The 17,227-nt window shown below is 38.9% G+C and overlaps 1 protein-coding gene across 10 annotated transcripts in view; it reads right to left on the reverse strand.

Moving 5' to 3' along the window:
• The window catches only part of nr6a1.L (nuclear receptor subfamily 6 group A member 1 L homeolog), a 169,325-nt gene that overhangs the window by 106,483 nt on the left and 45,615 nt on the right, over positions 1–17,227 (reverse strand). For 4 of the 10 annotated variants that reach the window (XM_018229561.2, XM_041572498.1, XM_041572493.1 and 1 more), the window contains one exon: positions 14,948–15,001. The exons of 3 other annotated variants lie outside the window; for them this stretch is intronic. In XM_018229561.2, coding sequence (XP_018085050.1) covers positions 14,948–15,001 — 54 coding nt within the window. The remainder of the gene's footprint in view (positions 1–14,947; positions 15,002–17,227) is intronic. 3 more of the 10 variants (XM_018229562.2, XM_041572494.1, XM_018229564.2) reach the window with 1 other exon arrangement.

Genomic DNA, 17,227 nt, shown 5'->3' on the forward strand with positions numbered 1-17,227 from the left:
AGAACACAAAGATGGCATTATTAATACAGTATAATTATATAGAGAAAAAGGTTTTACGCCATTGTTTATGTTTCAAGATCTAATAAAGAATGATTCATTACTTGCTAGGCAAAGCATATAGGTCAGAATGCAGAACTTGGCACATACAAAATCATTTATTCATATTGCATCACACAGAGATACATGAATGCTGCCCTACTGACAATGTGCCTCCGGCAAGAGTTCAAGGTTTCTATAAGTACAATGGCAAATGACTTTGTGCTACCCACTTAAATGTCAACATATTTAAAGGGACATGATGGGGCTGGTATATCAAATGCAGAGGAGCCACCTCCTTCGCTATTATGACTCATAAAGGAGATTTTGTGACTGGTGGAGGAGGGGGACTGAGAATCCTTCAGTGTTACTGTAAGGTGCCATAAGGACACTAGGTAGAAAGAGAAAGGGATTGCCTGCCCCTGTGTGAACCCAGCTCAAAGCTCTGGCAAGACTTCTTTAGCTATCAGTAATGGCAATTAGAGCTACAAAATGCGGTGTGTGGGAACATTAAAAAACAGGCAGAACTTGAGCAGAACTTATACTGTAAAATATATAGTGAATAAAGTACCCCCTCTTGTAAAATATAAGGATATTATAAGTTACCGAGGAGTTTCATGACCATATAAAAACACGAGGCTGAAGGCCGAGTGTTTTTATACAGGTCATGGAACTCCGAGGTAACTTCTAATATCCTCATATTTTACAACTGGGGGTACTTTATTTATTATAATACACAAATTTCAGTGAGTCATGTGACAGAAATGACATCAGAACTCACCGTTCATAACTGATGACATCAGAACTCACCGTTTATAAGGATATAATTTACAGGATATTCATAGCTTTTGTGTATTATATAGTGAATAAAGTAGCCCCTATTGTAAAATATAAGGATATTATAAGTTACCGAGGAGTTTCATGACCATATAAAAACACGAGGCCGAAGGCCGAGTGTTTTTAAACAGGTCATGGAACTCCGAGGTAACTTCTACTATCCTCATATTTTGCAACTGGGGGTACTTTATTTATTATAATACACAAGTTTGCCTGGTGACAAATCTCCTGCTCGTTCCTCGTGCGGTAACTTTGGGAGACTTCCGAAAACGAAGCAATCAGAGTGCCATCCCGCCGGCGATTGGCATTCTAGCCGGCGGTAAGGCAGTTCGGGGAGATTAGTCGCCCCGAAGAAGAGGAGATTTGTTGCCGGGTGATTAATCTCCCAGAATCTGACGGTGTGTCTCTGCACATAAAATATAGTATTGCCTTACTGATGATAATACCGCCCATCAATAGCTAGAGATACCGTCATCTTATTTCACCAAAGCAGGTTTATAATATTGTGTATTGTTTTGCAAAGCAGTGTCATTTTCTGGAGCAAATAGGATTTTCTTTCATGTGTGGATAACCTGGTAGTTATTTGGCCTTCTCTAATTCCTTTCGGTCAGTAACACAACAGTTCTGTCTTGCTCTACGACTGGAATGTTCGCTAAAGCCAGACTCATTAGACGACAAATAAATAAGTGCTGATATACTCTGGCTAAGAATCTGCCCCATCTCTAGCATTAAACTTCTGTGCTGCCTGCACTTGGAACAATGGTGTTGGTCCGGGTGCAGGAAAACGCTGCAGATTTCTGCAAGAGTTTGTATTCTCATTCCAAAAATCCACCACTTGTGCTTTCACCTGGGCCAACACAATTATTATGTTCTTATCCCTATAAGATGTCAGTGGTTTTGGCTTTTCACAAGCGTTACATTTTGTGGCAGTATATTTTCCTACAAACAAAGAAGAGCCACAGGTGTCAAATCCTATCACATAACAGAGAATATAAATTGCTAGGATTATGGCACATGTGAGCAACTACCTTCTGAAGTCACTGGGTTATGCGTAATTAAATGAATTTCCATTATGTTATAATGGGAAATGATAGTTATTCTTTAATTATATAGCGCCAATATATTCTGCAGTGAAAACATGGCAACATTTTTATGGCTGCTTTGGGAATTATTACTAGTGCAGATTCCGAAGAACACAGAGCATATAAAATGACAATATAGCAGATGCAAACAAAAAGGCAACACCCATTCAAACAAATGGAGCAGAGAAGGAAATGTACTGTGCATACAATATGTTAGGACATTTATATTACTATAGAATCAGGGAAGAAAAATGCAAAACAAACAGTACTGGTGAAGTGAAAGCAATGCATGCCCTGTTTATATTTCTGATGCTTCCCATGAAATCCCTGCTTTCTTATAATGGGTTCTGATAAAGGCATCTCTAACAATGGTTTTTTCTCCTTTGCTTGCCTTTATAGAATCTCGCTGAAATCCAGTCGATGATCAGATGAAAACCGTGCTACAATGACTTCCATGTGCTTGGAAACCAAGTCTTAAAACAATATTGTTGTTAGATGCTCAAGCAGATTACAAACAACAGAGCGCCGGACATGGGTGCCCACACTGCACTAATAAGAAACAGAAAAATACAGTATTTTATTTGTTGACGACAGCAGTGTAGACACCCATGCCTGCTGAAGAATAGGTTAATACCCAGCATAATGCGCTCGGTGGTGACCTAATCAAGCTCCTGGAATGTGTTGGCCTCAGCAGATTTTCCTCCGACAGCACTGGAGCCCCAACTTGATGGCTTCAGAGAACATTCAACGCTGTCGGTGAGTTTGAGAAAGTATAAAAATGTAAACCATCGGCCGTTGACTGTACCCTGAGGCTTTTCACAAACAAGTGCCTGAACCCAGTTTGAGGAAACACCAATCTTCCATCAGTGCTGTGAATGTCATGATTTGTAATGAATGGAGTTTATATTGTATTATCACATTGACACAACAGCAATTATTTCAATTTACTTTGTAGATTTCCTTACTTGTACTTAACTGATGTACGGTTGTCCAACTTATGGCTTAAGGGCAGAGGCACACGGGAAGATTCGGGGAGATTTAGTCACCCGGCAACCTCTTCTTCGGGTGATGCCTTCCCGCCGGCTAGAATCTAAATCACTTGTGGGATGGCGCTCGGAGCGATTCGTTTTCCGAAGTTGCCTCACAAGGAAACTACAGGGCAACTTTGGAAAACGAAGAGCTCCGAGTGCCATCCCACCGGTGATTTAGATTCTAGCCGTGCGGGAAGATTAGTCGCCCGAAGAAGAGGCGATTTGTCGATGGGCAACTAATCTCTCAGAATGTCCACGTGTGTCTCTGCCCTGCCCTTTTGGTTAGAATTCCTAACCAAAAGTTGTAGATAGAACAGCTGGACACCCATATATTAAATATATTCCAGATCTATTGTCACACTGCAATAAATGAGGACGTTTGACTATACCTCCCCTCCACCACCACCTTCACATACTGTTTTGAGAGGGTGAGTTACCTTACAAGGCAACATATTGAGTTGTCTGGTGTAAGGAAGGAATGTTAAAAAAAAAAAAAAAAAAGTAGGCAGCCTGGGGACAGGAATGTCACATTTCAGCTAAGTTGATGGGAAACTGCTAACATTCGTTATGTTCTTAAAAAAAAGGTATTGTGAAAGAATTGGAACTTAAAGCAATGTTGGGCAATGGAAACTAACCAACTTCCTATATTTGTAGGTAGAGTGCTGAAATATTAGAGTGAGCATTTCTCTCTCATCTCCTTTAATACTGGGTTTGCCATTAAAAAAAACACCATCCCCAATCCTAGTACTATACTGCTGTAGACCCCCTGTTGCATCACTTACAGGGACACATTACAGATGTAAGGGGGTCTGCAACAGTTGAAAAAAGTTCAGACCAATACCCAGAGCAGAATGCGGCCAGTTCTACAAGGGTTCCCTATATCTGCAGAGGCCTGCTGCATAGGGAATGAACCTCAGGATGCCCTGCAGTAATCCTTAGATTGCCACAGAAGCTAGCAGAGTGGATTTAAGAGATTCTCAAAAACAGCATATTAAAAAAATCAGCAAAAGTGTTCAGTCTTTAGTTTCTCTAAGTTTTTTTTTAGGTCAAATAATGCTTATTCTGTGCACAGACTGTTTCTTCCATTTGCATTTCCAAATATCAAAGTATCATAGTAGTTTGTGTGTGTGTGTGTATTTCCCAAAGAACAAAACAATAATGGCAACAAGTAAATAGTTTACCAGCCAGGCATGCACTAGCATATGCCATAGGTCACTGCCCGATCTATCAGTGAATAATGACAGGTCATCATCCCGTCTGTCAGCAAAGAAAAGCTGCCTCCTTCCCAACTAGAATATCAGGTTCAAGACTGGTAGCCTGGAGAAAAGCAGGCAGGGTCTTTTCTTCTGTCTCCTGTTACTGCCTCGTTCCAAGCGCAACATAATTAGGCAGAGTCTCTCACATTCTGCAGTAATTACAGCTAGAGGGAACAAGGCTGCCCATTCATACCTCTGAGCCACGTGCTGGGAGAGGCTTAATACGAGAGTCCCTTCCCCAGGGCGAACGTCTGCTGCCTACAATTGCACGTATATAAGCAGGTGTTCTGCCAATGCCATGAGAACAGAACCCAATCAGATGCCTCAAATAAATATCACCGTAAAGGTCAATTTGAGATCTGTGCCAAAACTTTAGATTTTAATTCATAGAGATCGGGTGGTGTTTACACCACCCATACTATGGGTTGTCCAATAATAATGGAGACACTATTTGTGTTTTTTGGGAGTTGCAGTCAGGGATAGAATGGAAGAACCGGATTCAAACACAGACACAAATAGGCTCTTGCTGTATTTAGCATCTGATCGTGAGCTGTACTATTATTCATTTGTGTGTGGCACCTCTAGGATTCGTTATGTGCAGGGTGTGCCTAATAGCTGAACCAACTGGCTCATAGATATCTATCAGGCAGGTTTAAAAACTGCATCTGTTATGATTTAATAGCTGAACTAGCATCATATGATTGGATCAGCCCTATATGGCCCAGCTAGGTGCCTGTACAGGGCAAAGATTCGCTTGTTTGCTAACCTTACAAACTTCAGGTGTATGGCCACCTTTACCTACTGGATCAAAGCCACACGCTCATCCATTTGTGTGGTAATTATGCAACAATATCAAATTAAATCACATACAATGACTGGTTAGATAGCCTATAATTATCCTATGTGTAACCAGCTTAATTTCACTAGCCCCCATATCCTACAGTTACTAAGCACTCAAACACTGTGCACAGTCTAAAGTAAATATTTCTCCACTTATGACTTAAACATTTTTTTTAATCAACCTGCTTTCTTCAGTGAACCATTAGAAAAACGCCCAGATGACAGAGGTACAAGTAGACGTTAGCTAAAATCAATTCTAACCATGGTTATATGTTTATGTCCCATAAACCAGAAAGCTTCCCAGTTAAAGGCCTATGCTTATAGAATTGAATTGAGTTGGATATTTAGGGTAAGGCCACACTAGGCGTTTTGGGGAGACGCCAAACACCTTCCCTCGCTTCCCGGTTAAAATGAAAAAACGCCGGCGCAAATCACACGCGACGGTTCGTTTTCCGAAGTTGCCTCACGAGGAAACTTGGGGTGACTTCGGAAAACGAAATGTCGCGTGTGATTAGCGTCGGCATTTTTTCATTTTAGCCGGCGCAGAGTGAGGGAAGGCGTTTGGGGAGATTGGTTGCCGCAAAGACGAGGAGATTAGTAACCAAATCTCCCCAAAATGCCTTACCCATAATCATGTGAAGGAGACAAATTGGAAATGCTTTGATCTCTACTACAGCCTACCTCCCTGCAAATCCAAAAGGGGCTGATAATGTACAGTATCATGATAAAGGTCATATTAAAATATGTTAAGGAGTAAAAGCACTGTAATTCTATCCACCTCAAGGAACAAAAAGGGGCTGATTTAAGAATGTTCAGCCTTCGGCTACTAAAACCACACGCAAGTTCCTAAACTCTCACATGGTTCATCTTCATTCGAATACCTTAGCTTCCTCTCAATGCTTCTCCCGAGCAAGTAAAAACCTTGGCATCTAAAACCTGCCAAGCCCTTTATTTTTTTGCTTGGCAAAAAAAACGATTGCCAGAAACCAAGATATTCAAATAAAGAAACCATGAGTTAAGGAACTCACGTGTGGTTTATGTAGCAGAAAGCTAGAGAATTCTTCAATCAGACCCAAAGTCTCGGAATGAAAAACACACTTCTACATAATGAAAGTGCATTGTGGAGTACAAAAGGAAAAACAAGATCTGGATCTGGATTTAGCACAACGGTACATGTAATGGCTGCAATAAACATTCATTGCTGTCGGTGGGTTGTAGTTTAGAATAGCTCATTGATCAATGAATGCAAACTGCAGACCACTCAACAAAGCTGAAACAGAAATGGACAACAAGCAGTGACTATACCTGGCCAGGAAGGTCTACTCTTCAGCAAAGTAGGAAAAAGCAATTCTTGTGTGTATAATGCTGCAAAACTATATATTAGCACAATTGCAGATTGATAGTCAAACTGCAGGACATATGACTAATAGGAGGGCAGTTAAAGTGATAATTAAGTTGGCTGTACTCATTTTTCCTGAAAGCCAAGCCAAGTTTAAAGGTCAATTAGGGTAAGGTTTGGGTTCAACACTTTTTTGGTGCCCTGGATTTCTAGGAATATAAAAGGATCATTATCACATCAATATTTTCATTTCTCTCTATCCTTGTAGCAAGATAAGGAAGGCCTGACCAGTCTGGAAAAGAAGTACAGGTATGGGATCCGTTACCAGGAAAGCTCAGAATTATGGAAAGGCCATCTCCAATAGGGGCATATTTACTAAAGGGCGATGTGACTAACGCTGGCGAAAATTTGCCAGTGTGACATAATTTCGGTATTTCGCTGATTTACTAACGGTCGCTGGCATAACTTTGCTAGCGAAGGAGATAGACTCTAGCGCTACTTCGCACTCTTACACCAGGCGAAGTTTCCCTCTGGCGAAAGAGCGTTACTTCGCAAATTCACTAAGATGTGGATTTTACTGAACGTTACCTCTTGTGCCAGACTTGCCTTCGCCAGCTCAGACCAGGCAAAGTGCAATAGAGTAGATAGGACTTCCTCAAATAATAGTTGAAGATTCCCAAAACGCTGGCGACTTTTCAGGGTGATAGGCTGCAAAAGAGCGTAATTTTTTTCTGGAGTACCCGGCTTCCCCCCTACATTTCCTACCATATGGCACATAAATTATACACTGGGCTCATGTGTAGGGCAATATAACAACTCTATTTTATTTTATTAAGGTTTCCCAGGCTTGTGTAGTGTAATGTATTGGCTGCAACATATACGTCCATTCAACTTTAACTTCCCCCCATATGCAAATTAGCCAACGCTAGCGCAACTTCGCTTTGCTTGCCGCAGTAACGCTAGCGCAAATTCGCCAGCGTTCGGCGCCCTGGACGTAACTTTGGATTTTAGTGAATTAGCGTTGTCCTGGCGAATCTAAGCCTGGCGAAGTTTTGCGATTTGAGTGAAGCCGCCGCTAGCAAATTTTTGGAGATTAGTGAATTTGCCCCATAAAGTCCATTTTATACAAATCATCCAATTTTTAAAAAAGTACCTTGTACTTGATCTAAACGAAGATATAATTAATCCTTATTGGACGCAAAACCAGCCTATTAGGTTTATTTATGTTTACATGATTTTCTAGTAGACTTAAGGTATAAAGATCCAAATTACGGAAAGATCAGTTATCCAGAAAGCCGAAACATTCTGGATAACAGGTCCCATTTCATTGTTGGTGTTGCATTTTCAGGCTATTACAACTGAGACAAAGTAAAATAACATTTTGCATAATAAAAGAATATTTAGCTCTAAGAAATACTGCATACATTTAATTAAGGCAGATTCTCACTCATAAAACAATGTATAACAAAACTGCTGGCTTTTGCTACATCATTTGAAGAGTCACAATGAGTTTTGCAGACTGAGAATAGAGGCAACAGACTGACTTTAATAGGTTACTATTACCCGATAGCACTTTCAGAAACGATTTAGGTACAATTTAACGATCGTGCCCTGTTTTTTATACTCAATGTGAATGTGCCATTCTACTAAAACTGGAGTCTGAGATCCACTGGCTCATGGTTTGGGAAGAGAGATTTTCTCCAAAATATTCAGAAAAAAAAACGATTGTTTGCTGTTCCCCATGAAAATAATGAATTCTCTACATCGTGGTGTTGTTGAGCTAATGGCACGGTGCGGTTGCTCAGGGTAAGCCTTAATGTAAACATAAATAAACCCAATAGGCTGGTTTTGCATCCAATAAGCATTAATTATATCTTTGTTTGAATCAAGTACAAGGTACTGTTTTATTATTACAGAGAAAAAGGAAATATTTTTTTTAGAATTTGGATGATTTGGATAAAATGGAGTCTACACAGAGGCCTGTCTGCCACTGCTCTATGGGCCTCAGACAGGGGGCTAGTCACTGTTAATATTACAAGCAGGTTTATGTTGGACAGGTAGCCAATTCACAAAGGATAGAAAGAAAAATCTGGGCTTAAAACACTCACAAAAATAATGTATGTGGGATCAGCACCCACATTGCTGATCATGTGGTTTGTTTTAACGTGGGCTAAGTAAAGCACAAAGTATTTGATTTTTATGTAATTGTTGGCGAAATAAAGATTGTTGAAAGTTTTTACTGAGCCTATTACTCTTTAAATACTACACACTGTTGTGTTTTGCAGTTCAAGAGATATAAATTCACATTTCTACAGTGTGGCCATCAATAAGCTTATTCCATAGTCGCTGCAAGCTGGTCCATGGACACACGTGTGTGAGATAATATTTGAAAAATACTGATGCACACCAGGAACACACTATAGTGACTTTTTATTGGTTTGACCTGTGTGCCTGAGTCTTTTTCCTCTCTCTCTCTCTCTTGCCGGTAAAACACCTGCCAAGGCCAGGGCCAGTATTACAAATGTACCGGCAATGCAGCTGCTGGTAAATTTGTAATACTCCTAACAAAAGCCCTCGGCCTGCCCGCAACCCGCTCAAAATTTACCTTTTTTTCTCCCTTTTGGGCAATTGTGCATTCTGGCTACACCCCTTTATGTCACGACCCACCCCTTTCTACAACACGCCCCGCCCATTTGCTCCTGCCTCCACCACCAGCCGGTGAGCATTTTATTAAAAGGTGACAGAGTCTGCTTCCTCTATAGTTACGCCCCTGCTTCTGCCCAGCCCCTGCCATGCTTGCTGCTCTGCTTTGGATGGATATTGGACATCTTCTGTGGATTTCAGTGGAGTGGTTAGGTTAGGTTTTGGATGCAAAATACTGACAGTGGGTGACAGACCTGTTACTGTGGGTTATAGAGGCTTAAATCAAGGTAACTCTCAAAAAATATGGGTGAGTTGACATGTATAAAAAAAGTATGTTTCAAACAATTCCTTGCAACATTTGCAGTCAAACTTTTAGCGTAGAGCTGGACATTCATTTACTGCTTGTTTGGCAAGATCACAAAAGGAGATCTTTCTCCCATAAGTCTCCCTTGAGGTGGGCAACATTGAGTCTATCCAACCCAAGGTCCAAACGAATGGATCACAATGTTGGTAAATGCAGGCCTGCTAGGGCTAGGAACGCACTACTAAGCCAATTAAATAAATACCCCAATGGGATTTTTAAAGCTGCCAGATCAGTATATGGCTGATAATTGTCCAGATATGATTCAGGCAACTCAATTGAAGGGCCCCATACATTGGCCAATAAGCTCCCAAACTGGTTGGGAAGGACCGAATCAGTAGCTTTTATATGGCCGCCGTCATTTTAAAGGTTAAGTTATGGTGCGATTACATTAGATTATTCTCCGTGGTTTCTGACCTTGCAAGGGGACATACACATCCATGTCTGTATTTATATTTTTATTTAAGTTCACCGCTTATGCATTCGGCACTGTACAATGCCTTGCCAGAACAATCAGGAATCAATACAATGATAAACTATAAATACATAGAAGATACGCACTGTAGTTAAATTCAAGGTTTTGTGCGAAATGATAAAAAATAACAACTGATCTTATCATTTAGCCACAACAATTGCAACTGCAGGAAGAGAAGAAAAGCTGCGCCCAGTGCAAATCTGGTATGTATGACTAGACTTGTGCTCTTTTTAGTCTTTTGTTTTGGAAGGTGTAAAACTTCTAATTTCCTGAATTTTCCCAGCAACAAAGCACAGGTTTCCAACTGGAAAGAAAAGGTAAACAACATCCCACCACCTGCTGAAACGAATAAGATATGGAAAAATATGTATGCGCTCGTGATAACAAAAGAATTTGCCCATCAAAGGACCAGTGACTTATTATTGTACTAACAATAATAATTATTATCATCATCACTGGTTTGAAACAACAACACAGTAGATAAAAGTACTATGATAATGTATTTTATAAAACAGAGGTGAGATAAAAGGGTTTACTTATGTCTGATAAAGTATTAATATTACTGCAGGATATGGCACTAAGGAAAACAGCATTCCACACCAGACAGACCTGGAAGCTTATAGACTTATGGGAAAGCAAATATTAACAGTATAAAATACCCCCAGGTACCCTGAAGGCAGAATTTTACATTTAGAAAACATTATATTTTTTTTTATATCCACTGCACGTAAATCAGGACTGCAGAATATTTAGAGTTCAAAACACTGTGTTGCATGGGAACCTGCTTGTTGGGTAACCAGAAAAAAATAAGTGCTTCTTACTTATATTTTTTCCCTATTAGTAAAATGATTTGGGTATATTGAATATAAAGAACGTGAAGAGCTCTAAATCATTGGACCATGTTTATAGGCTTACAGTTCCAAACGGTGGGTCTGGGTGTTCATGCCTAGGCCTTAGGCAGTGGGGCACCAATTGGAATGCTAAAACAAGCTCCGCAATTGTGCCAAATTGGTGGTAGCCTAGAAGTGAAAACTCCCATCAGCCTATGAATAATACTGGTATATATATATATATATATATATATATATATATATATATATATATATATATCAATCCATGAGGTAATCAGCACTCTCGAAAAATAGTATAGATTGCCTGGGTGCAATATCAATTCATTCATATGAGACTGACGTTTCGGCCTCCTCCGAGGCTTTTCTCAAAGTGTCTAATGAATTACAAGAGAGCCATTTATACAACAGTTGGTGGGAAACTAGACAAATTGAGGCTGACGTAATAACATCATCACCGAAATGTGACTATCATTTACATATCACTCATTTACAATGTGCATAACTTACATAGATTACAGCTATTAATACTCTCTCTACAATACATACATTCAACTACTAAAAACACAATACCATTGCAACTCTGTTTCATTACATTCATTTAGCTGTCATTTCCTGCTCCCTTAACACAAAAATATATTATGTTGCAATGATGTATCAAAAAAATGAGATCAGATGACAGGTCTGCTCCGGAGCTCCTCTTATGTAACTTTACCTGATTCAGTATATATAGATATATATATAGATATATATATAGATATATAGATATATAGATATATATATATATATATATATATTTTTGTTCAAGGGTTGCCACCTTTTCTGTAAAAAATTACCGGCCTTCCTATATATATATATATATATATACATATATATATATATATATATATATATATATATATTTTTTTTTTTTTTTTTTTTTTTCCTACTAATAACATTGGGATCCGCCATCATTTTTACTGACCAGGCCAGTAAAATACCGGCCAGGTGGTAATCCTATCCACTTCTGTGTTTAATTAAATTGATTTTATTTTGTGCATATCACACAATCTGGGCCACACGTCGGATGTATGATATGCACAAAATAAAATCAATTTAATTAAACACAGAAGTGGAGTGCGGGTCTTTGAACAATTTTATATATACCACTTTTGTCCCTGCACCTGAATTCATCCGGAGAAGTTTGGATTTGAGAGCGGCTGCTTAGTGTGTGTATATATATATATATATATATATATATATATATATATATATATATATACACACACACACACACACACACACACACACACACACACACACACACACACACACACACACACACACACACACACACACACACACTAAGCTCCAATAAATTTTTTGATCCAATAAACACTTGAAAACCTGTGAGTGCAAGCTTCATCCATATCTATCTGCAAGCTTCATCCATATCTATCTATCTATCTATCTATCTATCTATATATATATAGTCCAAAGCCTCCCGCACTCCGTTCAACATTTTATAGGACCGGGTGCTTCCTCCGTGTGCTCATTCATTTAACCGCAATAAATAATAAAAGATGCCATATCCCAAATTTCTGTGATAACTTAGGCCAGTTAGGGTCTCCAGAACATCAAACACAAGCAAGTAACTTTACAGACAAAGGGACACTTTATAAGATTTTTTTTTTTAAAGACCAATGGGTCTGACCCATATAATAAATACGTTTATTACAGTTATTTTACTTCTGAAAGGCACTTAATATTGACGTCATGAAGAACAGCGGACTATATATACAACTATATTTTATTACATCTGTGTGTTCATACTGCCACCTGGTGTCAGAAGTAAATAAAGTGAATATACTATAATAGCCAATTGTCCAAGTCAGCCTAGGGGGGCCTGAGCATAAGCAGGTAAAACAGGCAAAAAAAAAATAATTTGAAAATACTCATAAGTTATTAGTTGCTGTGTAATATTTGAAAATGATATTCTTGATGAAAATGAACTACCCTTCGAATATGTGGATATTGCACAAGTATCTAGGGGATTAAATTTCAAGAACAGTCCTCACATTATATGTTTTTAGTTGGGAGCAGTGTTTGACACAATTTTATAATACACTAAAGGCAGTTGTATTCCGTTTGGCCTAGCACAAACTCCTGTATTAATGCAATATATCTTGTGCACCTATTAGAAAATTACATTAAAAAACGTGCTTTTTATGTAGAAAATGATCTTGTATATATTTGTCCAGATATACAATGAAAAGTTGCTTATTATATATTTACTAGCAATGCATTCATTCAGGTAGTCATACTGTACTGTGAGGACGTGTTTTGAGTCCACAAGAGGGAGCTGTTCAGCTGCACTGAATGAAAAAGCAGAGAACAAACTACTTGCTACACGGTGCATTGACATCAGTGACCATGGATCACACAATTTGTGCTCTCACATGTTCACGCATGATACTGTACAGCAGATCAACTTAAATGAACAGTGAATATTATAAGAAATGTATAAATAAATGCAGGGTAATTATAATGTAACCCCACTTTACCTTTAAACGGATATCAATGTGAAGTCTTTCTACTGTTGTAGAACTACAGCTATAACTTAACTTAACTTTGATATCCACTGGGCTGCAGGCTAAAAATCCCTCATTTAACATGTCATATATAAGGGGGGTTATTTACTAAAATCCGAATTTATCTCATATTTTTTATTTATAAAAAAAAAAAAACACAACCAAACTCCCATGCCTGATTTAAGCTTATTTGTTAATTTAAAAATTCAATTAAATGGCATAGTGGAAAACCAAAACGCTCAAATTTTTCGGGCTTTTTCCCAAATTGCTCATATTTTTGGAGCTTTTTTTTCCCTGAATCGCTCAAATTTTTCCAGGTTTTGCCCGAAAAAGTCAGATTTTCGAGCTAGACCCAGCTCAGACCGCAAAAACTTCAAATTGAGATGGGAGTCTCTCCCATTAAATCCCTGATTTAACATGTCATATATTAGGGGAGTTATTTACTAAAATCCAAATTTATCATATATTTTATTTATAAAAAAAAAAAACACAACCAAACTCTCATGCCTGATTTGAGCTTATTTATTAATAAAAAAAAAATTAAATTAAATGTGATTGCAGAAAACCAAATTGCTCAAATTTTTCGGCTTTTTCCCGAACTGCTCTAATTTTTTGTGTTTTTTTCCCTGAATCGCTCTTTTTCCAGTTTTTGCTCCAAAAAGTTCAATTTTCGGACTAAACCCAGCTCAGACCACGAAAATGTCAAACTGAGATGGGTGTCTCTCCCATTGACATACAGGGCCTCGACAGGTCTGAGACTGCGGATTTTCAGATTCTGGCTTTTTGGAGCATCAGGGTATAATAAATCTTGAAAATTCGAAATAATTGAGTTTTCTAATGTAAAAAATTTAAATTTTCGGATTTTAATAAATTACCCCCCCCCCCCCAGGAATACACTGACAGTAAAAAGAATTCTATGGCATTTATAATTGACAGAAGGCGTACAACATTCCATGTCAGCTGCTGCTGCTAAACTACAACTCCCATCATCCACCAGAGCACTTTAAAGGACAAGGAAAGTCTAAAATAGAATAAGGCTAGAAATGCTGTATTTTGTATACTAAACATAAGCATGAACTTACTGCACCACAAGCCTAATCAAACAAATGATTTAAGCTTTCAAAGTTGGCTACAGGGGGTCACCATCTTGTAACTTTGTTAAACATCTTTGCAAGACTAAGACTAAGTGCACATGCTCAGCGTGGTCTGGGCTGCTTAGGGATCGTCATAAACAAAGCTGCTTGAGTTCTGCATGGCTGGGAATTAAGGCGAAGGCTCCCCCTGCTGTTCATAAGTATGATTGTTTCCCTGCTCAGCAGTTAGGGACCGTCTGACAATTCCTATCCACAACAGTAAATGAAGGGAGAATTACACTGCATACAGTCAGGTTTCTTATAAAAACGGTACACATTTTTTAATTAAAGTATATTGGAGATAGGTTTCTTTTTAATTAAAGAAAGTAAAAATGGGATTTTATTTTTTTGCCTTTCCTTGTCCTTTAACAGCCAGTGAGCTGCTGATTGTGGTTTCTGAGCCTAACCCTTGCACCTCCTACACAAATTCAAATAAATGAACCATAGCAGCTGCTCTTATCATGGACAGGGCTAGGGGGTAGGTTGTTACACTTACCAACCAGGGAGTTCATTTTAAATCCATCAGATGAAAGGTCAGGCATGTTCCCTGCTGGAGAGAGGAAAGGTTCTATTAGCCTGTATTTACTTTATACAGGACCATGGGTCTATTTACACACATCTGGGTAATTTTTCATCAAAGGATACATACATTTACAGATCATTGCAAAATGAATGAATGCGGGAAAACCCCACTAAAGAGAAGGCAAGATACATTTAAACCACAGGAGTACCAGCGCTGCAAAACATCAACACAATTTCATATAGGTTAGGGAAATAGCAGATTTGGGCTCTTTTCACAAAATCTTTCCCTTTAAACACAGGTTTGTCTTATTGAGTTGCTTTTAAAGAAATAACACCCACATTAAAAAAAAAATGAATTAGAAGCTTTTGTGGATGCTTAAAAAAAAATATAAAATAAACATTTCCTTAGGATATCCTTTTTGCTTTCGTTTTTTTCTGCTACTTTTGCTATTTAAAGATACAAGGTTGTAAGCAGCACAGTGAGAGGGTTAATGAAACCTCACTGATACAGTTGGTCAGCATACAGTAGGGGTTCCAATGCAAACAATGGGAAGGTCTTCTAATGTTTAACCTGGCACGGGTCAGCTCCTCCTGCCCTGCAGGGGGTAAATACAGGGGTCAGCAGATGGTCACTTGCAGTATATACCTGCTTGTGTGTGTGTGTCCGCTTCCAAGAGTGGCCAGATGGCAGGACACAGTCTCTGACCACAACTGTTACAGCCACTAGTCACACAAGCCACAACTTCCTTCCACAATTGTGTGTGGGTACAGCCTTGTTATTGGAAAGACAGACATAGGGATATACAGGCTGTGGTTCTCCCACTGACAAAACAAAGCCAATTATGACATGGGGGTCTATGAGCCTATTATTAAATGCCTCCATTGGCACGAAACATGTTGGGCCATCCATGTTCTAATTAATGACTGTTTGTTTTTTTGTTTTTATTCACTGCTGCGTTCATTTAAAGGGGACCCGTCACCCAAAAAAATTATTCAAAATTCTATTTTATCACATTAGTCAAGCTAAATGAACTTTGATTACACTATATAAATAATTTGAATCTTGTTTCCTTCAGTCTGGGAATTCATAATTATAGCAAGCAGGCAGGAGCCATTTTGCAGACACTGTTATTAAAACAAGCCTTGCATTAGAGTTCTGCACGGAACTAATTTCTAAGACCCGGACCTGACCCGAACCCGCATATTTACCCACTTTGATCCGCTACCCGACTCGGACCTGCAACTGCCTTTACCGCAACACAACCCGCCAACCACCATCAAGCAGGAAGTGATGGTGCTGCAAAGCGGAAGTGATGTCATCAAAGTGGGTAGGGACAGAAACAAGTTTTGTAAAACTTTAAAGGCAGTAAAATATAGACAATATTAGATAAGATAAGAAATTTAAATGAGAACCGCAACCAGACCCATGACGCACAGACCCGCGGCTATACCCGCACCTGAAAATCCTCCCTTCATTCCGCAGAGTGCCCATTTTTTTTGCAGGTAACCCGAGGGTATCCGACCCGCTTCAGAACTCTACCTTGCATCATCTCAGAATCTTGTTTGTGCAACAGAATGGGGGACCCGATGTCCATCCACCATGCCCTGGCTACACAATTAAACAGGGAAGAAAGAGGGGGAATGTGTGGAGAGCAGTGACATCTAGGAAGTAATTGTCTGCCCCGCCTCTATGCCTAAGGTATAGAGGAGGGGCAGACAATATTTGATTGACAACTGAGATTTTTAAATGAGCTTACAACAGCTATGAATGCTTTAATAAAAAATAAAAATTGGATTTCATGTTTAATTTGAAAAGGACTTTTATTATACAGCTTTGTGTGTCTGGGTGACAGGTCCACTTTAAAAGATTCTCACACTAAAACTTTTTGTCCTGGTGAATACCTATCTATTACCCACACTCTGGGGTTTCTTCCAAACTTGGCTACTTCATAATTCATTGATTGTGCAAGGTGTATTTATACTTCTTTTTTAGAGAAAACATACACCTTTCACCCACTTGGTGGTATAATTCCTGTATGTTTTATAATTGTATAACTAGTCTGTTTATTTTTTTTGCAGGCGTGATCCTTTGAGTGCATAAAGAAACATTCAGGGGCGGAGGTGTCCAAAAGCCTAACATAAACAAACAAATGGGGCTTTTGTTTCAGACTTCAGTTAGCCTCAAAATTTGTGGCCAATTAAGTAATTTCTAAGTAATTGGCTCTTGGCTATCACTAAAGACGCCCAGCGACAA

The sequence above is a fragment of the Xenopus laevis genome, chromosome 8L (assembly GCF_017654675.1).
Source record: "Xenopus laevis strain J_2021 chromosome 8L, Xenopus_laevis_v10.1, whole genome shotgun sequence".
In the NCBI taxonomy this organism is placed as follows: domain Eukaryota; kingdom Metazoa; phylum Chordata; class Amphibia; order Anura; family Pipidae; genus Xenopus; species Xenopus laevis.